At 41.0% G+C, this 27,111-nt stretch overlaps 1 protein-coding gene across 2 annotated transcripts; it reads left to right on the top strand.

The window, feature by feature from the left end:
• Positions 1 to 10,496: 10,496 nt before the first annotated feature.
• LOC116892771 (60S ribosomal protein L13-like) lies at positions 10,497 to 11,081 on the top strand. Of its 2 annotated transcripts, XM_032894648.1 has the most exons (2): positions 10,497 to 10,766; positions 10,905 to 11,081. In XM_032894648.1, exons 1-2 carry the CDS (start codon positions 10,497 to 10,499, stop codon positions 11,079 to 11,081), a joined length of 447 nt encoding a protein of 148 aa, XP_032750539.1. The 2 variants fall into 2 exon arrangements, with proteins under 2 accessions (XP_032750539.1, XP_032750538.1); XM_032894647.1 differs by having other exon boundaries at positions 10,497 to 11,081.
• The last annotated feature ends 16,030 nt before the right edge of the window (positions 11,082 to 27,111 follow it).

The raw sequence follows: 27,111 nt of genomic DNA, 5'->3' as shown, positions 1-27,111 counted from the left end.
TGATACATCCAACAGTTGGTTCTGGACAGCTGTGTTGTACTGTTTATGCACCATGATTCATCCATATTAAATTTAATTAATCTATAGACATAGTAGTCACCTCCAACCCCCAAATACTTAGTCTCAATAAGTGTAAACTCAGGTGATCAGATATGGTTTCTCAGACATGTCCACAGCATGCCACACTCCAGGGTGTATGGTGAACAGTTCAGATGCAGACGTTTCCAGTTTGGTTGGGTGCTCAATATGCCCTTCATCTTCTCACAGACTCTTCTGACACTCTTCTGACACAACCTCCACTGACACTCCAGTTGTTTAGTTTCCTTGGATTTTTGTTTTGAAGTGTAGTGCTCTTATTTCAGGTTCGCAATTCTTGAAGGCTTTGGAGCCCCTGCAGACACACAGTCAGTCTTGTCTTAAACTGGCACGTGTGTGTGTGTGTGTGTGTGTGTGTGTGTGTGTGTGTGTGTGTGTGTAGTAGTAGTAGTAGTAGTAGTAGTAGTAGTAGTAGTAGTAGTAGTAGTAGTAAATTAAGTTCCACAGACCATGACAATAACTCAGGATACAGAACCCACTGCAAGAGATCCTCATCTGAAAACATGGAATTCAGGAGGGACTAAAGACAGCTGACATGCAACATGATGCTAATCTTACTAAGATCCTCAACTTTTCATCCAATGCCTGTGAAGCTAGAGTAGCTCAGAACACACTGAGAAGTGTAGAGAGAAAGAATTTCATGCCTATTTTCCTCTGCCTATGAGAAATAGGTTTCAGGACACGTAAATAGTTTTTGAGGGTAAGTTTCTCTTTTCTAAACACCAGTCTTTTTCTCTTATATACTACTTTAAAATTATTTATTTTTATTTCACTTGCATTTGTGTTTTACCTGGATGTGCATCTGTATGTGGCTGTCAGATATCCTAGGAAGTTTGTTGTATGTGGTCAATTCCATGTAAAACAGTCAGAACAAAGAGGAAATGCAGCATCAACAGTAGCAATCAGGTCTCTGTCCTTAGGCCCCTGTGGATGTAGCTGCCCTTGGGGCTGACAGAGTCTTCTTTGTGAATGCATGCCATGCACTGAGCTACAGCTGTGATAGCTCCTGCCCTATGGCTACCACAGCACCTGAATCTTGCCCTGTCTCCAGGATACCTGCATCCAGCCCTGTCTCCAGGCAAGCATGCTGAGGAAGAAACATTAGCCACATGTAAACAATGTGGGATTTGTCAGTATACAAAGAATATGATTTTCCCTATGAAATCTGCATTATAAAAGGAGGGTAGCATGAAGGAGAGAGATGCTATATACTAGGACTCCAGTTACACAGTGATATCCATATGGATTTGTCAGACATGACTAGGAAGGGTTCTGGGAACCTGTGTAGAGTTGGACAAACACAAATGCTTTTCTGTAATGAGATCCAAGAGGAAAACAGGATCAGATGAAAGCTCCTTACCCAAGGATGACCTCTCTTCAGTGAGAAGGCCAGAGTTATGTGTGGCTTCCATCTCAAGATCTCAGGAGGAAAGTGTGGTCAGGTGTCCTTGTGCCTGCTGTTCTCCAGTGCTTTTAACAAGAAGGCTTCCTCCTTCAAAATGGCAAGCTTGAGGGTGGCGAGGTCTCTCCCTTCTGTGGTTGGATTATGGTCATCCAACAAGGGTGTACATGAGTATATGTGCACTGTGTGTATTATGTAGTGCCCACAAAACCCAAAGAGGGTAAGATATTCTAGACCTTGAGTTGCAGATGGCTGTAAGCTGACTTAGAAGTGTTGGAAAACACATGAAGGTCCTCTGCAAAGGCAGCCAGTGCTGCGATAGTTCCTGCTCTGAAGGCTTTCTGATGTCCTGTTGATTACTGTCTGCTCCACTAGCCTGTTCCACAGGAATCAGTCTTATGATTGTGTAGCATCACAACACCAAAAATAGTTTAATATCTTACTGGATGCCCTTACTGATTTTTACAAAGGATAAAAAATGATTATATTTGTTTTTGAATATTAACAGTGCCTCTGGAACTAAACTCAATTAGCTAGTTCCTTTCACCTCTGATCCATCTCACAAACTCACACAATATATTCTTTCTGACCTCTGTGTTCCATGCATTGGTGTAAACACCAGCATTGTTAAGGCAAGCAAAAAGAGATTTATAAAATCTTCAGAATTTGAAATTTAAAGTCATCCATAGCTGGTGCTAAACATCATTAATCCCCCTTTCAGGAGAGAGAAGGTCTCTTTACAGTCCTAACCTCCCTTGACTACAGGGTGAGTTTTAGGACAGCTTTAGTTTGTGGTGACACTTTGTCTCAAATTAACCAAACAACAACCCAACCACACACTCATATACACATGCATGGAACACACACACACACACACACACACACACACACACAGAGAGAGAGAGAGAGAGAGAGAGAGAGAAGAGAGAGAGCACACTGTCCAGTTGCTACCCTTCTCATTCCTAAAGTGAACTTTCAGTGTAACTGTATTTTAACCTCAACTTCCTCAGTCCTTCCAGTCTGCAGGTTTCTCTTAAACCCTGAGGAATTGGCAACTGACATCAGTCTGGTTTCTGCTTCCTGGTGGGGAAATTGGGTTGTGTTGTTTTGTTATTTTGTACTCCCTTAGCCGACCTCCCTAGGCCCTGAGAAGATTGCATTCACTTCCTTCAGAGGACTTTAGTGTTTTTAAGTCATACTCCACAAAATAAGGAACCATTTGGTTTGATTGCAGCATTTAGGATCGTGTTGAATAGGTACTAGCAGAATATAAGCTGTTTAAGAAGTAGGTCTGTGAGTTAGGATTAGGTGTAATTTTATCTGCTGAGTGAGTGAGTGTTTGCTTCATGTCCTTGCCCCGTTTGGCTTCTGTGGTATTTTTATTCCTATAGACTAAAGGGTTTGAGTTTGTGTTGGCTCCTTCTGCGATTTCAGTGTCCAGTACCTCTAGACCTATCTTTTGAGTATGACCAGATTAACAGGGCTGTTGATTTTCCATGGAGATGCTTGTTTGCATTTTTACTTAATCCACATCTTATGTGCAAGAGGAGGGAGAGCAGCTTGCTGGCTCTGCAGCAACACACAGTGACCCAGAGTGAAGGTTCTCTCTGTTACTGATTCGAATTCCTGAATCACCATGACATTGTGCATGAGCTATCCTCCACTGTCTCGGGCATTTGAGTACTCCTTTCCCAGTTGGTGACTCTGTTTGGGAAGATTCAGGAGGTGTGCCCTTGCTGGAGAAAGAATGTCAGTGGGGCTGGGCTTTGAGGTTTCAGTGCTTTGCACCACTCCCAATGCACCATCTGCTTTGTACTTGTGATTCTAGATGTCATACCTCAGCCTCCTCCTCCTTCCACCATGCCCTGTAGTCATGGAACTTAACCTCTGCTAACACATTGTCTCTGAAATAGGATCACTAATCTCCTACTTCTTTTATAGTTTGCTGTGCTCATGGCATTTCTGTCACAGAAACACAAAGGTAACTAATGCAGAATTTGACTTAATAGAGTGGACTCTTGCTGTTTGACAACTGACCATGCCAGTTTGTGCTTTTTTCTTGTTTTGGGAAATATGTAAGAATTTAGAACTTTGAATTAGAAGTGGCCCAGTGCTCTAAGAAGAGTTTAATGGGCTATACTGGCAGGAGCTTGGGAGTAAGAAATGCCAAGAGGTATTCAGACTGTGGAAGCCCAGGAGAAGGGGATTGAGAAGGCAATAGTATTGTAACTGGTCTAAGATAATTCCTATGATGCTTTTACAAAAATGTGGCTTCCTTTCTCCCCACATCCTAAAAACTTATCTGAGGCTAAATTTAAAATAAACAAATCTCTTTGATGAAAATTTGAAGAGAGCCCAGTATGGCCTCTGTCATACTGTGCTTATAGGTCTTCAATGAAAAAGAGCAAATGGGGCAAAAAGAAATACAAAATGTATAGTTTGGAGAGAAAAAGACACTGGGAAGATTAATATTATAGCCAATGCCTATGCCAGAAGAGAGCCTGAAATTGCTTAGGAGATTAGCACCTTAATAAGAGGCCATGACTCCCCAAGTGAAAACATCACTCAACTAACTTCGTAATCTGTGGTAGAAAGTGACTTACTTAGGGTTTTCCTGCTATTAACAGACACCATGACCAAAGCAACTCTTATAAGAAGAACATTGCTTTGGGTTTGGCTTACAAGTTCAGCAGTTTGGTTCATTATCATCAAGGTAGGGGCATGGTAGCATCTAGACAGACATGTTGCAGGAGAAGTTGAGAGTTCTACATCTTCATCTGAAGGCTGCTACTAGAAAACTGATTTTCATGCAGCTAGGACAAGGAACATAAGGGTCACATCTACAGTGACACACTTCCTCCATCAAGGCTACACCTATCCAATGAGGGCACATCTTCAAATAGTCCCACTCCCTGGGCTGAGCATATTCAAATCACCACAGGAACATTAGGTATTTTCAGTTCCTGGAATCACCTGTGATCAGAAGCTGCTGCTACTGTGGGTCATGGGGCCCAGGTCTTTCCAGGAATCAAGCATCTTCTCATGTATTCTTGTCAGTCACTGGAAGTAAGGAAGCTCAGCAAAGGACTGCTGTGTGGTCTGAGACAGCTGAGAAAGTCTGCTTGAGAAGGTGTGTCAATTTTCATCTCTACATAAAGATAGTATGGAGGTTACCTGACCTTACCTGGCCAGTTTCCATGTTTGGACCCCTGGACCATATTCATTCTCTGGTAGGAAAGTGTTATTTGGCACTCAATGTCAACTTGTGCCTATCGTGTACCCAAAGTTGATAGATGACTTAAGAATGTAGGCTTGAAAGGTGTCCAGTTCTAATCTGGGAAGGAGAACAGCAGGCCTGAGAGGAACAGGCCTCATGTGCAGAGGGAGGTATCATTTGTACATGGGTGGGAGAAGTTCAGAGAAGGTTAGTCAAACCTCTTTATCCAGGAGAGCTCAGTTAACTGTGGAAACAATCAATAACAGTAAAGGTAACTTTGAACTTGGAGGAAGAGAAGGTTTGTTGCCACTGTTTGCGGACCATGCTTCAGAGATGATGAGACACAGAGAAACTCTGTCTTGGATTCCTGGCACTGAGCATGCTAGCTGAGCATTTCACATCTTAAGTTGTGTATGATTTTAGGGGTTTAAACAGAGGTTATCACCTTATCTACTAAAAGCATCTTGCTTTACTTATAGCAGTCACATGAATTTAAATTTCCTACTTGTTTGTGTTCTTAAAACCTCACTGATTAGTTTTAGCTGAGACTCCTGGGAGACTTTGCTCTTAAGTTCTGTAAGTTTTAAATATTTGGTGATTAACATAAATAACTATTCATAGGTCAACACAGGGCCCACACTGACCTCACTTTGCTATCTGAGGTGTTACTCCTGGGCCAATGTTCTTAAGTGTCTCTGCCTCAGAAAGAAATGTGGTAGTTTGATTTCATAATCTACCTATATTCCTTTTGTCACCCAGGATATCTGGTAGAATGAGAGGATCCTTTCCCATGCAGGACAATCTAGATACTGCTCCCCCAGCAGGAGTGAAAGGGCCACTTCCTGCCTCTGTGGGGCAGTCCCAGGTGTTCACTGTAATGTCACCCAACAGTCCCACCTTGAATCTGCTGTTCCACTTGAGCACGGAGCCTCCCTTTTATTCTGAGAGATAAACAGGAATCTCCAGCTAGGAACAGTGGTTCAAACATGAGTTTAAGTGAAGGCAGTGAGAATGGTGTATACACATTAAGGGTTTCTGATTGAATGATACTGAACTTAATGTACTTCCTACTAGAGTCATCTGTGAGTGACATGTGAACTTTGGATTAAAATTTACCTTTAGGTCCAAGATTTCATGGTAGGACAATGCCCTACTTGCTTTTAAAGATATCCTAAAAACTGGATAGAAAAGAGAAAATACAGAACAGAAAATGTTCCTAGGTGTACAAGACTGGTTTACATGTGCAATTCTCTGTGCTCAACGTGAAGAGCACACAATATGCCTTAGAAATAGATGATAAGTGCTCTCTCTCTCTCTCTCTCTCTCTCTCTCTCTCTCTCTCGTGTGTGTGTGTGTGTGTGTGTGTGTGTGTGTGTGTGTGTGTGTGTATGTGTGTTTCTATGTGTATGTGAGAACCTGAAGGTGGACTCAGGGTCTGCATGGCCCAGTTGGGACAAGGATTCCACACTGATTGACTCCCACCTAGACAAGTATAATGTTGTGGTGACCAGCATATGTACATTGGGACAAAAGAAAACTATTTAATAAGCCAAAAATTTTGACTGTTTTTTGTGAATTAGGGCAGATTTGAGAGTACAGTTAAGAGTTTTAAACTGTGTTTGAAAAGATTAAACAGTATTCTTGGAATAGTTTCTTTGGAGTAGACCACCAAAGGCCAAATTTTATCTGAGTGTTGGTGAGCATCTGTGGCTTTTTGTGTTCCTTATGTAGTACCCCTTTGGTTTGGGCCAGACAATGTAAACCATATCATTTCCACTTTTTTAACATCTCAAATGATATCCCACTTCCCAGGTGCCACTCCACAAACATCCACTGCTACATCTTCAACCTCCTCCCTCCATTTTGCCACTATGATGGTGCTCCTAAAGCCACCCACCTTTTCCAAACCCATCACTGCAGCATCTTCCTATGATGGGGCATCACATATCTGCAGGACCAAGGGCCATTCATCCCATTGATTTCAGACAATGCCATCCTCTGAGATTATATATCTCATATCCCTGTACACTCCTTGGTTGGTGGTCTATTTACTGGAAGCACTGGGTGGTCCAGCCAGCATATATTGTTCTTCCTATATTGCAGGACCTCCTCTGTCACAGGACATCCACTGTTTAAGCACCACCACTACCTCAAGAAGTCCACTGTCTGTGTGTCAACTCCATTGTTACAGGATCTCAAGTGTCTCAGCTCCTCCAATGTCACAGGACCATCAATGTCATAGGACCTCCTCTGTCCAAGGACCTGCACTGTCCAAGCAACACTACTATTGCAGGACATCCACTGTGGAAACACCTCCACTATGGCAGGCCCTCCACTGTCCATGCATCAACTCCACTGTCACAGGACCTACAATGCTACAGGACCTCCACTGTCATACAACCTCCACTGTAGGAGCACTATAACTGTCGCAGAAACTCCACTGTCCTGTAACCTCCACTATCCCAGGACTTATACTGTTGTAGCACCACCCACAGCAACTACAGTGTTTCAGGACCTCAACTGAAGCAGGACCTCCCATGATACTGAATCTTCACTGTCACAGGATCTCTATATTTATAGGAATACCCCTGTATCAACAATTCCAATTTTGGAAGATCTCCACTGTAGCAGAACCTTCAGTTGTGCAGCACCTCCACTGTAGGTAGAATGACCTTCACTATCTCAGTGTCTCCACTTTCAAAGGACCTTCACTGTCACAGAACCTGCACTGTTTCAGTGCCTCCACTGTTGCAGGACCTACCTCTCCACAGGATCTTTACTGTTGCAGCAACTCTGATTTCACTTTTTCAAAGACATTACTGGTTATTAGATTTGAGGACGAATGGAACATGATGTTACATTTGAAATTGTAAGAATTTGTTCTGTACCTCTTGTGATTAATGCCATGTGTGGGAGGACCAGTAACCTATGGGAAATTCCATGAGCTCATAAGACTATCCTCCTCACCTTGTGGTAGCTGGTGTTTTTAGAGTGTGATAAACTTCAGGTGAAGGAATGCAGTCATCAAGACCATGCTCTAGAGTGGAGTACACATCAGTCATATTATGTCCTTCCTGGGAACAGAAGAAATCCCGAAGAGTGAGAAGGCTTGGGTTGGAGGGAGAATCATAACATACTTAGAGAATATAAGAAGGTAAGAATTATGGGAAAATGGAAAACAGAGCCAGAGGAAGAATGAGCACAGAGCAAACTGGGAATGACAAAGCACAAAGGTACCTGGGTTGTTCCATCTACGTGTTCTCTGGACGATCTCCCCATGCCTCATTTCTGGGAGAACACTCTCTTGTCCCCCATGTAAGGTTTCTTTCTTGAAGGAAAGCAGCAACACAACTTCATCAGGGAATTTTCCATTTGGAATTGGTCCATCCTATAAAGACTCTGGGAAGACCCCAGCTGGGGAAATCCTCTCTGCTAAGAAACAGCAAGAGAGTAGGTTGTCCTCTGTGTTCTCATTGTTATTGCTCTTCTAAGTATGGATGATTGTTGATTTAAAACACAGGGCACTTCTAGCATGTATGCATGCTTTGTTCACTGTGGGTGTTGTCGGGAGTGTCCTGAAAAGAAGAAGGGCAGGCCCAGTGGCTCTTCTGCCTCCTTTTTGACTAGCCTTACAATCATAGGCAGACACTAGACCATTAGAAGATGAGACCAATGTGTCTATGGTGTCCTCACTTCTACTCCTCTTTAGTCCTAGAGGGAAATCAGTACCATCAGTGAGGGTAGGGAATGGGGCCCTAACTGGACAAATTTGCTGAGCCTGGGTTGTGCAGCGATGCCTGTGAATAGCTTGCCCTTATAGTAAGCAGTAGGATGCCATGGCCTGGTTATACCTTCCTTGATGCAATGAATCTATAATACCTTTGCCTCAAAACCTAATATATTACATTTCTTCCTCAAGTGGAGTGTCTGGCATGAGAGATCACTTCCCCATGAGGATTTGGGAACCACTTACAGTCTTTATTGAGTAGGGTACATCATCACCTCTGTGACTGTCAGCTAATATCTGGGATTGACTGTTTTTAAGAGGCTAGGTTGCCTCTTCTGACACTCCACAGTGGGCAGGGTACACACCTGCCCCAACCTGTCTTCTCAGCTCTTGTATGTCAAAATATAAGACTACTCCTAAGATCCATATGTTGGGTTTTTTTTTTTTTGGACCATCATAAAGTTTTCCTAGGAAGAGATCAGGTGCACCAATAGGGTAAGCACCATGCTGCCAGTTCAGCATTTGACCAGGTTTGTCTTGAGTTGAACGCCAAAGTCGATGCTTTTGACTTTTCCATTTTTCTCTAACAGAAGGTCACTGTGAACTTGTACCATTCCCATAGCTGTAGATAAAGCCTACTAATATTTGCCTAATTATTTCCTTAACTCTGTCCTATTCTCAGTGGAAAGACTTTAAGATGTATTTGTAAAGCTGTAAAATTTCAACCAGTTTCATGATAAATTGTAAGACATTTCTCACACTCAATTGGAGAAGCAAGATAATGTTGGGGTGGATGAATATCTTCATTAAATTTGCCATGGTCATGTTTGGCTGGCACCCTTGCTTCTTCTTTGCATGCACTTTGTTAACCACTGTAGCAGGACTTCCACTCTCCCAGCACCTGCACTATACAAAGACTTCCACTGTCACAAGACCAATATTGTAGTAGGACATCTGTGGTCAGGCAACCCCACTGTATAAGACCCTCCCAATTGCAAGACCTTTACTGGCACTGGAAATTATGGCCCATAAACTTCCACTGTTGGAGCACCTCAACTGCAACAATCTACTTCTCTTTTTAGTGTAATTATGAAAGCTCATTGTATTTCTTATTATGGAGACTTTGCTTACTATTCTGAGGTGTGAGAACATTCTATTCTTAAGGCCATCCATTTAAATCATCTAAGTCAAAACAGGAATTCTATAGAATTATTATTTGTCTATATACCATCACTACAACATAGTACATCTTTTTAGGTCTGGAAAGATCTGCTCAAAAGGGTGAGCTAATATCAAGTCACACATTGAGCCCTGTATATTAATAGTGGGAAATGTCAACACTCCTCTCTCATTAATCCACTCAACACCCCAGTCCATGAGCAGGTCACTCAGACAAAAATTAAACAGAAAAAATAATGAAAAAACCTGACTATATGAATCAAATGGATCTAATATATATCTACTAAATATTTTAGAACATTTCATCCATACCCAAAAATATATATCTGCTTCTCAGCACCTCACATAATATTTTCCAAAATCCATCATATAATTGCCCCTAAACAAGGCCACAACAGATACAGGAAAATTGGAATAACTCTGTGTATCCTATCAGGCTACCATGGATTAAAACTGGACTTCAACAGCAAAAGAAATAATAAAAGGCCCACAAGTTCAAGCAAACTGACCAAGTTTCTACTCAAAGATCACTGGATCAGGAAGAAATAAAATACGTCTTAGGATTCAAAGAAAATTAAGTAAAAAAATACTCAAATGTACAAGACATGAATAAAGCAGTCCAAAAAGAATATTTTGTAGCACTAATTGTTCTTCATAAGGAAATTGGAGAGTTGCCAATTTAATGATTTAAAAGTATACCTAAAATTCTAAAGAAAAAAAAAAAAAGAAAATCACGCAAATGGAGTAGATGACAGGGAATAATAAAATTCTTAGCTAAAATAAATTAGTTAGAAAGAAAGACAATACAAAGAATTAAGGATAAAAAGAGCAGAGTTGCCTTTCTGCTTGGCCGTTCTCCTGTACAGGAGGCAGTCATGGCGCCCAGGCAAAATGGCATGATCCTGAAGCCCCACTTCCACAAGGACTGGCAGCAGCGAGTGGACACATGGTTCAAACAGCCGGCATGCAAGATCCACAGATGCAAGGCCCGGCAGGTGAAAACGCTCCACATCGCCCCTCGCCCCATGTCCGGTCCCATCAGGCCCATCCTGAGGTGCCCTACAGTTAGATACCACACCAAGGTCCAGGCTGGCAGGGGCTTCAGCCTGGAGGAACTCAGGGTGGCTGGTATACACAAGAAAACGGCACGTACCATCGGCATCTCTGTGGACCCAAGTAGGCGAAACAAATCCACTGACTCACTGCAGGCCAACGTGCAGCGCCTGAAGGAGTACCGCTCCAAGCTCATACTTTTCCCCAGGAAGCCTTCTGCTCCGAAGAAGGGCGACAGTTCTGCTGAAGAACTTAAATTGGCCACGCAGCTAACAGGACCTGTGATGCCCATCCGGAATGTGTACAAAAAGGAAAAGGCCAGAACTATCACGGAAGAGGAAAAGAACTTTACGGCTTTCGCCAGCCTTCGCATGGCCCAAACCAATGCCCAGCTCTTTGTCATCTGAGCAAAGAGGGCAAAAGAAGCTGCAGAGCAAGACGTTGAAAAGAAAAAGTAATGCGCTGTTGAAGAGTTGTAATAAATTTTCCATAAAGCAATAAATAAATAAATAAATAAATAAATAAATAAATAAATAAACAAATAACAGTGTCTTTGAGAAAATAAAAATATAGTCAAATTAACTAATTAAAAGACAGAGAGACTATATTCAAATTAACAAAATTAGAAATGAAAAGGGAGACATAGCAACAGAAAAGAAGGAAATCTAAAGAACTGTTAGGTCTTACTTCAGAACCTCTACTCCAGAAAATTATAAAATCTAAATTAAATGGATGATTTCCTAGATAAGTATTATTACCAAAGCTAAATCAAGATCATCAAGATCAAGTAAATGATTTAAATAGTTCTATAATCCGTAAGGAACTAGAAGCACCCATTAAAAGTCTCCCACCCAAAAAAAAGTAAAACAAAAAACAAAAACCCCCAGTGGCATATGGTTTTATCAGAGAAGTCTACCAGACCATAAAATAAGGAGTTCATACCAATATTCCTCAAAATATTCCACAGAATAAAAACACAAGTATTATTGACACAGGCATTCTATGCAAGAACTGTGATACTGATAGGTAAGCCACACAAAGTCTCAACAATAAAAGAAAATTTCAGACCAACTTCCTTTATTAATATTGTTAACAAAACACTCAAAATACTCAGAAAATATATCCAAGAACACATTAAAGATATCATCTACACTAATGAAGTAGGCTTCAACCCAAGAATGCTCAATATACAAAAATATCCATTAGTATTTTCTACCACATAAAGAAATTAATAAACAATCACATGGCCATTGCTATAGATGCTGCAAAAAGACTTTTACAAGATCCAACACCTGTTTTAAATTAAAAATCTTGTAGCTATCAGGGATATAGTGTGCATGTCTAAACATAATAAACAACATACTACAGATGAACTGACAATATCAACATAAATAGGTGTTTAAAGCAATCCCACTAAAATCAGGGAAAAGACAAGACTCTCTACTATCTCACTATCTCCTCAAGATAATATTGAAGTTCTAGCTTTAGCAATAAGAAAACTAAAGGAAATCAAAGCTATAAAAATAGGAAAGAAAGAGTTCATTAGCTTGAATTCCCAACAAAAGGGAGATAGAACCTGTAGAGACCATATCTAGTGGATAGGCAGGACCCCCAGTTGAGGGTGGAGCCACCTACCCACACAAAATTATTAATCCAGAATTCCTCTTGTCAAAAGGAAATCTAGGAACAAAGAGTGGAGCAGAAACTGAAGGAAAGGCCATCCAGAGAATGCACCACCTAGGGATCCATTCCATTTGCAGACACCAAATCCAGACACTATTGCTGATGCCAAGAAGTGCTTACTGACAGGAGCTGTCCCTTGAGAGTCTCTGCCAGAGCCAGACCAATTCAGAAGCAGATGTACACAGCCAAACATTAGACTGAGTATGGGGACCCCAGTGGAGAATTTAGTGCACGGATTGTAGGAGCTGAAAGGGTATGGCTCCAGCTGGATATGTAGCAGATAATTGCCTTATCTGGCATCACTTGGAGGGAAGACCCTCTGTCCTGTGGAGGCTTGATGACCCAGGATAGGGGAATGCTAGGGTGCTGAGACAGGAGTGGGTGGGCCAGTGGGGTAGCACTCTCATAGAGGTAGGGAGGAAGGGTTAGGGGATAGGAAGCTTGTGTAGGGAACACTGGGAAGGAGGATAACATTTGAAATGCAAATAAATAAAATAAGCAATAGAATAATGAAAAAAGAAACAAGTCAAAGTATTGTTATTCACAGATGACAGAATAATATACATAAAGAATGTCTAAAATTCTACCAGAGAATTCTGACATTCGATAATGACATTCAGCAAAGTGGCTACATACAAAATCAACAAAATCTTGTAAAGAACAGCAATAGCTCGGGCACTAAAAAAATTAATAATTTGCACCTCGGGAAACTGAAAAGTTTTTGCTTTGCAAGCAGATAGAACAGAAGCCTACAAAATGGTGAAAGATCTTCCTCAACCCTAAATTGTATAAAGAAAGAACTAATATCCAAAATATATAATGAATTAAAAAAATTAGACACCAACATGCCAAAACTGAATTGAAAAATGAGATTCAGAGTAAAACAGAATTCTCAACAGAAGAATCTTTAATGGCTGATGGAAACTTAAAGAAGTGTTCAGTGTTACCTTAAATCTTAAGGGAAATTCAAGTCAGAATGATGCAGAGATTCCCTCTTATGTCTGTCAGAAGGTCTAAGATCAAGCATTCAAGTTACATCACATGTTGTAGAGGATTTGAAGCATGTGAAACACTCCTCCATTGCTTATTGGAATGGAAACATGTACAACTCCTTTGAAAATTGGATTGGTGATTTTTCATAAAGTTGGGAGTAGTTCTAGCATAGGTTCCAGCTAACCTCTGGGCACAAACTGAAAAGATATCCCATTGTACAACAGGAACACTTAATTATTCACATTCATAACTGTTTCTTTGTATTAACTTGAAACAACCCAGATGTCAAATAACTGAGGACTGAATAAAAAATGTACATCTAAACAATGCAATACTATTCATGTATTAAAAACAAAGACATAATGAAAATTGCAGGAAAATGAATGGAAATTTAGAATATCATCCTGAGTGTGGTATTGCAGACATAGAAAGACAAAGGTGGTATGTACTTACTTATAATTTGACACTAGCCATAAATTACCTGATAACTTTGCTACAATTTAGATTTAAAAAAACTGGTTAGTAAGCAGGTCGCAAGGGAGGATTCATGAATCTCACCCAGAAGGGGGAAAACAATAGTAATAGGTAGTAGATAAAGTGAGGCAACTGGATGGAGGGAATGAGGAAAGGAATAATGGTGGTAATCTGGTGTGGGAAGGGAGGGAAGGAGAGGGATTTGAGGGAGAATGGACATTGGTGGTGGCCATCTCTGGGCTTAGATGTAGGCCCAGCTTGGGGTAGAATAAGAGGAATGTATGGTACTGACTATAGCTGAAATTCGTACCACTGGAAGATACAGACAATTGCAACATCCTACAGTCAGGTAGGACTTCCAGAGGAGAGTTAGGGATATCACCCCACTCACAAAACCTTTAACACAAATTTTGTCCTACCTACAAGTTGTACAAGGACAAAGATGTAACAGAGAATTAGTTACTGAACAACAAAAGACTGTGCCAACTTCACACCCACTCCATGTGAGGTAGCCATCAACTGACATTATTCATAATATGTTTGTATGCTTGAAGACAAAAAGTGCATACCAGTCTCATTAGAGGCTTCATCCAGCAGCTGGAGGAAACAGATGCAGAGACCCATAACAAAGCAATGCCAAGACCCCAGGAGTCTTGCAGATTGCAGGATAGCGAATAAGCTGGAGAGCAAAAAGACACTATAAGAAGACCCATAGATTCAACTAACCTTGGCCCATGTTGCTCAGAGACTGAACCACCAACCAAAGGGCATGCAGGTGCTGGACTTAGATCCCCCTAAGCATTTGTAGCAGATGTGCACCTTCCACTAAATGTCGGTGCCATAAAAAAAAATCATACATTGGGCTCCCTCTGACTTTTTGCCTGCCACTGAATCCCATTACTCTATCTGGTTGGGCCTCAGTGGAAGAGGATATGCCTAGTCCTGCTGGGACTAGATGACTCAGGGTGGAATGGTACCAAAAGAGGCTCTCCCTCCTTTGAGAATTAGGGGTGCTGCAGGCGATTTGTAAAGGTGAAATTGGAAGGAGAGGATGGAAATAGGGCTGCTATCAGAATGTAAAGTAAAACAAAAATCAATCACTGAAATAAAGTATATATTAATCATTGTAAAGAAAGTACATGAGTAGCATTAATCTGCTAAATAAACTAGAAGTTGGGAGAGTGGTGACATGATGTTTTAATTCCAGGATTTTTTAAGATGAGGCAGGGGAAGCAAGTGTTGCATTTAGACTGGGCTACAGAGAAAAAAAATGACCTCAGAAATAAACTAAAGAATAAATTCAGTTCCTGTTCCACCAAACAGAACAGCAACATTTGACCTGAAGCACCACTCAGAGCATACATGAGTGAGAACTGTTACTGAAAAAACACCCCACATTTACTTATGGATATTTGTCAGATGGGCTGGTGCAAGTACTGGGCAGCATGAGAAAGGTAGTCCATAATGATTAATTACAAGTTGGTTGATCAGCAAGTTCAAGGTAAGAAAAACAAACAAACAAACCAAAAACAAACAAAAACAAACAAACAAAAAAATCCTTTGAAATAATAAAAACAAAGGAAAAGTAGGAAAAGTAACATTTTAAGGGCAAGAAAAAGAGGAAAATCAGGAAGAGAAATATTGTGAAAATTATGGCCCTATTAATTAGTTAAGAATGGGGGTGTCTTATGTAAAATTCCCAGTTTTTATCTCCATCTAACCATCTTTCCACCTATCACCTATCTATCTATCTATCTATCTATCTATTTATCTATCTATCTATCAATCTTCCATTCATTCATTCTCTTATGTGTGCGCATGTGTGTGAGTATATTTGTAGGCATATATGTTAATGTGACACATGTATGCTACTGTACACATCTGGCAGTTAGTGAACATTTTTAGATGTGTACTACATATATACAACCTGTTTAAAATCAAAGTCCCTAATTCCCCTGCTGTGTACATAAAGCTAGCTGGCAATCAAGATTTCATGAACTCTTTAGTCATGGCTTCAAATCTGATGTGCAGAACACTGAATGGTACAGACATTTACCCTAGTGTCAGATTTTTACAGATTTGAGGTATTGCACATCGTCCTCATGTTTGCATTGTAAGAGCACTTGCCCAATGCACCTTTTCCTCAGTACAAGTTGTTCTGGCTATGAGTTATAAAATATCTGTATAAGAAGGCTGAAATGCTTCAAGAAGTAGAAAATGAGGTCCTTTGTTGTTCCTGCTGCCCTAGTTCCATGACATTACAGAAGCACAAATTTGAGTATCTTAGTGTAGTAGGATTTCTGAAAGATTTTGAAATTGTGAGTGTATGTCTAATCCTTGAGAGTATCCACACATATATCCTCAGGGCAGTCTCCTTATATACAGTTTGAACCAATAACACCTGCTGAGGGGATCAGGCCAAGAGCATAGCTAACCCACTTACTAAATATATTCTGTATTCGTAAGACAGCTCATTGCCATAGACTTAGGGAAGTTTTCACTGATGTTAATTGACTCAGCTCTTTTTTTATGCAAAGACAGCATTTATTCTACAGAAACAGCCAGCATGTAAGGGCCAACCATCTAAGCAAAATGGCAATGACTGTGAGGGAAGTTCATAGGCCGGTGTTAGAACCAGTTTGGGGGTTTCTGGTTGCTGTTGAGTCACCTTCACCAGGATTGGTTGAGCTTATGGTACGGATATTTGTATATTTCTTGTTGGTTCGTACCTCGAGAGACTGTTACCTTATAGGGACTCTTTCATACCTGTTCTTAGTCCCTGGCCAGATGTCAGGGCAGTTGCTGATTTGCTGCCCGTTCTGTGTGATTTCTACAAAAAGCTGTGCTGTACTTCTGGGAAACTGAAGTTTAAGGCCCAACATGGCTGCCTGTTATAAAATGGAGTTACGTCCTCTCAGGTACTGCTTGTCTTCAGCCCTTTTAGCTGTCTGCCACAGCTAAAAGCATTGGGGACTCAAAGCACACTTTGCAATTGCCCGTTCAATCGTAACTGAATTGTTACATTAGATCCAATATCCACAGTAGTTTTAATCCATAAATAAATACTTTGACATTTGAAAGTCTAATCTTTTTTTGCATTCAGCATTAGCATTCTCAAAGCTAAAGATTTAATTGAAAGTTCTCTAGCACCTGATATTGCTCTGTCTACAGCTTAAGTTACTTTGTAAACACTCAGTTATACATTTGTTTCACATAGGCTGCAGTCAGCAGACTACCACTGCCTCCTGAAATCTCCTTAGAGATTGTATCTCTCTTTTGCCAACCAAATTCATTGTAACATTGAGATTCTCTCATTTGTAGGTAACTTTTGTGAGTGGGAAAGTCATTGCCCCCTTTCTAATAGGCTTGGACTGCCATCCTGCAATCTTGTCACAAATTGGTGTGGGATCCAATGAGCCCTAAGACCGGAAGGTCCCACTCACGAAAACACAGAGCCGGAGAGCAATGCAATCAAGCAAGAGTTTTAATGATCCAGTAAGTTGGGGCCGTCCTGCCCATAAGACAGTGGTGACCTCCAATAGCTAAAGTACACACTTTTTATACATCTGGGGTATAAGGAGCGTCTATTTTTTTTTTTTGGTTCTTTTTTTCGGAGCTGGGGACCGAAAGGAGCGTCTATTTTTAAGTTGACGGTGAGCAGTAATCCCACATCATAACCGTCTTTATAGAACCTAAGGCCCCAAGTATATCCTTTTACCCACTCTTTGGTCATCTTTCTCAGCTCAGTGAAAGTGACACAGAGTGGGTGGCACCAGTTATAAACACATCCCGCACAGATACCCCACCAGGAACGCAGGGTTCCAAGGTATAGTTTGCTACTACCTTAATATAGTACCGGTTCGAGGAGAGCTTCCAGGATGCTTCCCTGCCATCTCGCATCCCCAATTTTTGCAAAAGAAGTCAGCCCTACCCCACATTTAGGGTTGAGGGACCTGTCCCGTGATACCCAGGGCAGACATAGAACTCCTGCGTTCAGAGCATACTTCTCCAGTGGCCATTACAGCAACCTCCACACAGGGGCGTCCGGTGTATCCATTTGTCTGAAGCGCAGGTTGGGAGCGGTCTGAAGGCCAGTATGTCCTTCCAGGTCCCAGTCCGTGGCCCCAACAGCCAGGGTACAGGTCCAGCCACCATGAGTTTGGCGTGGTGACCTTGGTTAAGCTCCTCACCACGTCACCTGCCCCATTTACCACAAGCCAGGTTAGGTTGTGTGGTTGGTGGGTGCTGGAGCCAGCAGGACACAAGGGGAGGGAGCTAAGGCACAATACCAGTGCCAAGGGAGGAACCACATCTTTGGACTTCCTGGTGATCGTTAGTTTCAGGGGTTCTCAGTGACTGAATTCCAGAATGGTTATACCAGTCTGCAATCCCACCAGCAATGGAGGAGTGTTCCTCTTTCTTCGCATCCTTGCCAGCATCTGCTGTCACCTGAGTTTTTGATCTTAGCCATTCTCACTGGTGTGAGGTGAAATCTCAGGGTTGTTTTGATTTACATTTCCCTTATGACTAAAGATGTTGAACATTTCTTTAGGTGTTTCTAAGCCATTCGGCATTCCTCAGCTGTGAATTCTTTGTTTAGCTCTGAGCCCCAATTTTTAATAGGGTTATTAGTCTTCCAGCAGTCTATCCTCTTGAGTTGTTTATATTTTTTGGATATAGGCCCTTTACCTGTTGTATGATTGGTAAAGATCTTCTCCCAATTTGTTGGTTGTCATTTTCTCCTAACAACAGTGTCCTGTGCATTAAAGAAGCTTTGTAGGTTTTTTTGTTCATTTGTTTGTTTGTTATTTTTTTTAATTTTTTAAATTTTTTTAATTAACTTGAGTATTTCTTATTTACATTTCGAGTGTTATTCCATTTCCCAGTTTCTGGGCAAACATCCCCCTAATCCCTCCCCCATCCCCTTCTTTACGGGTGTTCCCCCCCATCCTCCCCCCTTGCCTCCCCCCCCCCCACAATCTAGTTCACTGGGGGTTCAGTCTTAGCAGGACCCAGGGCTTCCCCTTCCACTGGTGATCTTACTAGGATATTCATTGCTACCTATGAGGTCAGAGTCCTGGGTCAGTCCATGTATAGTCTTTAGGTAGTGGCTTAGTCTCTGGAAGCTCTGGTTGCTTGGCATTGTTGTTCATATGGGATCTCAAGCCCCTTCAAGCTCTTCCAGTTCTTTCTCTGATTCCTTCAACGGGGTTCCTGTTCTCAGTTCTGTGGTTTGCTGCTGACATTCACCTCTGTATTTGCTGTATTCTGGCTTTGTCTCTCAGGAGAGATCTACATCCCGCTCCTGTGGGCCTGCACTTCTTTGCTTCATCCATCTTGTCTAATTGTGAACCCCATTTTTTAATAGGGTTATTTGTCTCCCTGCGGTCTACCTTCTTGAGTTCTTTGTATATTTTGGATATAAGCCCTCTATCTGTTGTAGGATTGGTAAAGATCTTTTCCCAATCTGTTGGTTGCCGTTTTGTCCTAACCACAGTGTCCTTTGCCTTACAGAAGCTTTGCAGTTTTATGAGATCCCATTTGTCGATTCTTGATCTCAGAGCATAAGCCATTGGTGTTTTGTTCAGGAAATGTTTTTCCAGTGCCCATGTGTTCGAGATGCTGCCCTAGTTTTTCTTCTATTAGTTTGAGTGTATGTGGTTTGATGTGGAGGTCCTTGATCCACTTGGACTTAAGCTTTGTACAGGGTGATAAGCATGGATCGATCTGCATTCTTCTACATGTTGACCTCCAGTTGAACCAACACCATTTGCTGAAAATGCTATCTTTTTTCCATTGGATTGTTTTGGCTCCTTTGTCAAAAATCAAGTTACCATAGGTGCGTGGGTTCATTTCTGGGTCTTTAATTCTATTCCACTTGTCTATCTGTCTGTCTCTGTACCAATACCATGCAGTTTTTAACACTATTGCTCTGTAATACTGCTTCAGTTCAGGGATAGTGATTCCCCCTGAAGTCCTTTTATTGTTGAGGATAGTTTTAGCTATCCTGGTTTTTTTGTTATTCCAGATGAATTTGTAAATTGTTCTGTCTAACTCTTTGAAGAATTGGATTGGTATTTTGATGAGGATTGCATTGAATCTGTAGATTGCTTATGGTAAAATGGCCATTTTTACTATATTAATCCTGCCAATCCATGAGCATGGGAGATCTTTCCATCTTCTGAGGTCTTCTTCAATTTCTTTCTTCAGAGTCTTGAAGTTATTATTGTACAGATCTTTTACTTGCTTGGTTAAAGTCACACCGAGGTACTTTATATTATTTGGGTCTATTATGAAGGGTGTCGTTTCCCTAATTTCTTTCTCTGCTTGTTTCTCTTTTGTGTAGAGGAAGGCTACTGATTTATTTGAGTTAATTTTATACCCAGCCACTTTGCTGAAGGTGTTTGTCAGCTTTAGTAGTTATCTGGTGGAACTTTTGGGATCACTTAAATATATTATCATATCATCTGCAAATAGTGATATTTTGCCTTCTTCTTTTCCAATCTGTATCCCCTTGATCTCCTTTTGTTGTCTGATTGCTGTGCCTAGAACTTCAAGAACTATATTGAAAAAGGAGGGAGAGAGTGGAAAGCCTTGTCTAGTCCCTGATTTTAGTGGGATTGCTTCAAGTTTCTCTCCATTTAGTTTGATGTTAGCTACTGGTTTGCTGTATATGGCTTTTACTTTGTTTAGGTATGGGCCTTGAATTCCTATTCTTTCCAGGACTTTTATCATGAAGGGGTGTTGAATTTTGTCAAATGCTTTCTCAGCATCTAATGAAATGCTCATGTGGTTTTTATCTTTCAGTTTGTTTATATAATTGATCATGTTGATGATTTTCCGTATATTAAACCATCCCTGCATGCCTGGGATGAAGCCTACTTGATCATGGTGGATGATTGTTTTGATGTGCTCTTGGATTCGGTTTGCCAGAATTTTATTGAGTATTTTTGCGTCGATATTCATAAGGGAAATTCGTCTGAAGTTCTCTTTCTTTGTTGGGTCTTTGTGTGGTTTAGGTCTAAGAGTAATTGTGGCTTCGTAGAAGGAATGCGGTAGTGCTCCATCTGTTTCAATTTTATGGAATAGTTTGGATAGTATTGGTGTGAGGTCTTCTATGAAGGTTTGATAGAATTCTGCAGTAAACCCGTCTGGACCTGGGCTCTTTTTGGTTGGGAGACCTTCAATGACTGCTTCTATTTCCTTAGGCATTATGGGGTTGTTTAACTGGTTTATCTGTTCCTGATTTAACTTCGGTACCTGGTATCTGTCTAGGAAATTGTCCATTTCCTGCAGATTTTCAAGTTTTCTTGAATATAGGCTTTTATAGTAAGATCTGATGATTTTATGAATTTCCTCTGAATCTGTAGTTATGTCTCCCTTTTCATTTCTGATTTTGTTAATTTGGACACACTCTCTGTGTCCTCTCATTAGTCTGGCTAAGGGTTTATCTATCTTGTTGATTTTCTCAAAGAACCAACTTTTGGTTCTGTTGATTCTTTCTATAGTCCTTTTTGTTTCTACTTGGCTGATTTCAGCTCTGAGTTTGATTATTTTCTGTCTTCTACTCCTCCTGGGTGTATTTGCTTCTTTTTGTTCTAGAGCTTTTAGGTGTGTTGTCAAGCTGCTGACATACGCTCCCTCCTGTTTCTTTCTGCAGGCACTCAGAGCTATGAGTTTTCCTCTTAGCACAGCTTTCATTGTGTCCCATAAGTTTGGGTATGTCGTACCTTCATTTTCATTAAATTCTAAGAAGTCTTTAATTTCCTTCTTTATTTCTTCCTTGACCAGGTTATCGTTGAGTAGAGCATTGTTCAACTTCCACGTATATGTGGGCGTTCTTCCCTTATTGTTATTGAAGACCAGCTTTAGGCCGTGGTGGTCTGATAGCACGCATGGGATTATTTCTATCTTTCTGTACCTGTTGAGGCCCTTTTTTGACCAATTATATGGTCAATTTTGGAGAAAGTACCATGAGGAGCTGAGAAGAATGTATATCCTTTTGCTTTAGGATAGAATGTTCTATAAATATCTGTTAAGTCCATTTGGTTCATGACTTCTCTTAGTCTGTCTACGTCTCTGTCTAATTTCTGTTTCCATGATCTGTCCATTGATGAGAGTGGGGTGTTGAAATCTCCTACTATTATTGTGTGAGGGGCAATGTATGTTTTGAGCTTTAGTAAGGTTTCTTTTACGTATGTAGGTGCCCTTGTATTTGGGGCATAGATATTTAGGATTGAGAGTTCATCTTGGTGGATTTTTCCCTTGACGAATATGAAGTGTCCTTCCTTATCTTTTTTGATGACTTTTAGTTGAAAATGGATTTTATTTGATATTAGAATGGCTACTCCACCTTGCTTCTTCTGACCATTTGCTTGGAAAGTTGTTTTCCAGCCTTCCACTCTGAGGTAGTGTCTGTCTTTGCCTCTGAAGTGTGTTTCCTGTAGGCAGCACAGGAAATTATTGTCTCGATAATTGCTCTGCTTTCATGGACCAGTTTCCTTTCAGATAATTCAAGATTTCTTTGCTCTGTTGAGAATACTGAGAAAAATTAGCTTGCAAAGGAGTAATGCATAAACCTCTAAGGGAAGAAACGCAGGACAGTTGTGTCATATGATATTGTGCTTCAATTTGATCATGGATTAAGTCTATCCGTTGATTAGCTAATAGAAGGCCAGATGCCAAGTGGGTATTAAATTCTTCTTGTACCTCTAGTGCCACTGTGGTCCTTACCACAATCTGATTGATAGTCTCAGCTGTCTGTACTTGATTAGTCATATCAATTTCGGCTGTTGTTGCTGCAGTGGCTGATAGTACAATGGCTGAAATTATAGCTGCCGTAATACCAAAATCCCTTTTGGTTCTTAGTAAATGAAGTATGGGAAAATTATCTGGATTTGCTTCCACAGGGATAGGCACAAAAGAGGGAATCTTGACCATCACTGCGGTATCATGTGTGCCATTCCAGCATTCAGCTAAATAGCAGACTACATCAGAGTTATTACAATTTAAAGCATCATCGCTTACATTAGTGCTTATCAGAAAGAAGAAAGGTGGCCTAACACATACTGAGGCACTAACGACAGTATTATTTGCTAAAAGGCCATTAATCTTTACATTCACTAAACTGGATTTGTTATTTGTTCTAGTGGCGGAAATATTATACAATGTAAAGTCTTCACCCAATAATCGGGCAAAAGGAATCAGAGATGTGTATGCTCCCTGCTCATTTGACAATACCCATTGATACCAAGGCCAAAAATTATGCTTGCCAGTCTTATTTTCCCCCCCAATCATACTGTACATGATCCAGAGGAGGGAAAAATTCAAATCCTAGCAGGAATTGTTTCACTCTATGATATGGACTTTGACATGGGGTAAAATCAAGTGGAAACTCTTGATATGGGGGGCAAGTAGGCAGGACTCTACGACAAGTAGAGTTATCCAGTGTGTGAATGCCTTGCCCCGGGGATGATGGAAAACTACAATTATGCATCCTAATCAAAGTTGTAATGTTCAACTTAGCAGAATTATTGATTGATGTGTCTTTTCTGCCTGAAGAGGCTCCTTGGGTAATTAGACTCAAATCAGCCAGGATGGTTCCAGTGCCCATAGCACTATTGCTAAGAGGATCTAACCAGTTAGCCAATGTGGTCCTTCGCAGCCATATACAAGGCTGGGAGGAATTTTTAAGAGTGAAACATAATGTATGTAATAAAGAAAGATTAGTGGCAGTATACCGTTGTGGCAATTCTTCACTTGGCACTATACAAGGAACATCACGCAAACAGGAGGTGGAGAAAAAGGTTGGCAAAACAGTAGAATTGCTATGAACTGGCATAAGTACTGGCCAGGATCTGGAAATAGCCCACAGAGTGAGTGAATCAACCTGAATTACCATTCCCAGTAGTAATAGTAGAGTTTGTAGTCTCATCTTCACGAATAGCAGGAGGCACTTTTCGAGTCAAACACTCAGGTACCCAAATTGGATTTTCTTGATCCTGTGGAAAAACACAAATAGCTCCCCTAGATCTCGAAATCACGGGATCTGGGCCATGCCATTCATCAGTTAAGACATCCTTCCACTTTACTTCTGCATTAGTGATAGGTTTAGTAGCAGCATGCGATCTGCAGCAGAGCGGCCATGCGCATCCAAAATTAAGAAATTTAGAGTAAAAAGAGCTAAAGAAAGTTGTTCTTTAGGTGTTCGGCCGCTGGCAATTCCCTCTTTTTGTTTTTGTAGAAGCTATTTTAAGGTACGATGTCCTCTTTCCACAATTCCTTGACCCTGGGGATTGTATGGTAACCCTGTAGTATGACTGACCTGCGTCGTCTGGCAAAATGCCTGAAAAGACTTTGCAGTGTAGGCAGGCCCATTGTCTGTCTTGAGACTATCAGGCTTTCCCCAGGCCACCCATGCCTCTAAGCACTGACTAATGGCATTGCCAGCCTTTTCACCAGTCATCAGAGTGGCATGTATAATACCAGAACAGGTATCAACAGAAACATGAGCGTATTTTAAATTTCCAAATTGAGATATGTGTATGACATCCATCTGCCAACGTTTTAAAGGGAGCAGACCACGAGGGTTAATCCCCACCTGAGGAGGGTGGTGAAACTGAACACAATTCTGGCAACGTAATACCACATCACGAGCTGCAGCTCTAGAGATTTTAAATTTTTGCTGAAGAGTGAAAGCAGGAACATGAAACTTTTGATGAAATTCTCTAGTGAGATCAACCGGAGCTGCATGAAAAATAAACTCTCTGCGAGTACTAGCATCCACCAGGGCATTATTGCTGGTCATGGGACCAGGCAAATTAGTATGAGCTCAAATATGTTGTATGAAAAATTTATTTTTTCTGGCCCAAATCAATTTTTGTAATTCTAAAAGAGTTTGACATACAGTACTTGTCGCCCTGCAATTTCAAGTGAGCACACAGCATTAACTACATAAGCAGAATCAGAAATTAAATTAAAAGAATCATGAAATCTTTTAAAAACTTCCAATACAATTTTACATTCTGTAATTTGGGGGGTGCCTGGACTGTATTGAATTAATACTGGTTCTTGAGAATCAACCATATAGGCACCTACACCTGTTTTGGAGCCATCTGTATAAATATCTAAAGCTATAGACAAAGGCTCTGAGGCAGTGACCTTAGGAAAAATCACTAGATGTTCAGTAAAAAATTGTAGCAAAGTATCCTTAGGATAATGATTGTCAAACTCTCCATCAAAACTACAGCGTAATATGGCCCAATCATCTATCAAGGCACACAATGTTTCCACCTGAGTTGCAGTATATGGTATAATAATTTTCTTGGGTAAAATACCAAAATGCTGAACACAAGATTTAACACATAACATAGCAAGCTGTGCAACAGCAGAAGGGTAATATTCAAGGGTCTTATTTGGAGAAATATGGGGATAAAACCAAAGAAGTGGTCCTTGTTGCCATAGCACTCCTGTAGGCTAATGAAAGGTTCTCAGTATACCGAAAAGAAGATCCTCCTTTTCCTTGTACCTTCTTAGCATTGCCTTTTCCAGTCTTTCCTCTACTTTCCTTAGAGATAATCATGCTTCCTCGGTTAAAGCACGGGGTGAAGTAAGCTGAGAATCCCCTTTCAGGATCTCATAGAGTGGTTGTAAATCTACACCGGGCATTTTAATATAGGGTAGAATCCAATTTATGCTTCCTAGTAATTTCTGAAAGTCATTTAATGTCTTCAAATGATCTTTTTGTCAAGTGGCTGACAAAAGAATTGTAACCAGTTCACCTGGAACTTTCAGGACCTCAGTAGCAGCCCTTTATCAAACTGTCTCAGTGGGCTAAAGGCCCATGGAAAAGAAAACATTAATCTTGACCTTGGCCACAGCCTCTAATTGGAGTAAGCTGAAGAACCGGTGTCAAGACTTTCTCCTCTTATCATCTTAAATTAAAACCTGTTCTGTCTGGAAAAACAAACTTACTCACAGTCTGCTGCAGACTTTTTTTGAAACTACATCAGGGGCACCCCTGTCCCCAAACCTGGGGCATTTTGACCATAGAGGCAGAAACTGGCTTCTGAGGGGATAGGATCAAAGGCACTCTCCATGTTAATGATGACTAACGAGAAAAGTAACTTAATGCTGGAGACTGACTCCTCTCTTGGTATAAGGCCAACAGATAAGGTAGGCTCCCTTAAAGAACTTCTCTTAATGATCGCTCTCCTTCTGTGAGCAAAAGTTGAAGGTCAGGCCACTAAAGGCAGCAACTGGATTTTTTTTTTCTGACCTTGTTCTTTGAGGGATGGATAAATTCCTTTCTTGTTCTTGTTTTCCCTAGAGTCTTCCCCCACCTCGCTCTCAGCCTTTTCAGATCATTCCTCCTGTAGCATTTCTAACACAGCCTGTCCCTTTTTTATAGCCTGCTGACAGCATTTCTGATCTTCTAGGCAGCTACGCACTAAGTGCCATACCGGCTGAAACTCCGCCTTTAAGATTCCTTGCTCCCAAGCAAAATTTAAATCTTTCTCCAGCTTATCACAGCTGTCCACCATGAGATTCCCAGAGACAGCGGACCAAGGTGCAATGGTATCGTATTCACTAAGAAATCTCTCTGTAGTGCTTCTTTTTAATCCTAAGCCTTTTTCTTTCAAACAGCTCTTGAAGAGCCAGAAAAATTGGGTGAGACTGAGAAGTCTCCATGCTCACTGCAGCAGCTCCGCAGCTAGTTTCGCTCCCCCCTACTGTGTGGGCTGGTAGCACAAGCACAGATAAAACACTGTGTTTCAAAAATTAACGTTGGCTATCAACCAACACACTGCCACTAGAGCGGGGTCCAGAAAATTAAATTTCCTACTCACTTCACTTGCTCCATAGCCGGAGGCCTTATCTGGGGAACTTTTATTTAAGAGCAGTTTCTTCTGAGTCACTAGACATTCCCAAGGTCAATGCCTTTAATGAGGGATATATTTTCTTTGTCTCTAGGTCAGGACTATCACTCCTGTCTTTCTCTATCCACTTCTTGGTTTTTCTTTTCGATTTTAAGCTTACGCTGACCAAGAAGCTCCTGAAGAGCTGACAGGAGCAGGGTGGAGTGTGAGTTTCCCATGCTTTATGAGCTTATTTATGATCGGTTTATGAGCAGGGCGGGCTGACATTTTTATTTACACACGATCTTGTGGCCCATCATTAGTGGGCTCTTCCCAGCAAATGCACTCATGCCCTGGACGATGGCAATTTAAACAGTAACACCACCACCACACAAAAAGAGTAAAAGGCAAAAGTGCTAGTCCAACCCAC

This window comes from Rattus rattus, chromosome 2, assembly GCF_011064425.1.
Source record: "Rattus rattus isolate New Zealand chromosome 2, Rrattus_CSIRO_v1, whole genome shotgun sequence".
Taxonomy (NCBI): Eukaryota; Metazoa; Chordata; class Mammalia; order Rodentia; family Muridae; genus Rattus; species Rattus rattus.
Note: the sequence above shows the minus strand (reverse complement) of the source record. Positions and strands in the feature narration are given on the sequence as shown.

Excerpts from the sequence above, each read along its gene's own strand:
- LOC116892771 (XM_032894647.1), top strand. The coding sequence starts at position 10,497 with ATGGCGCCCAGGCAAAATGGCATGATCCTGAAGCCCCACTTCCACAAG.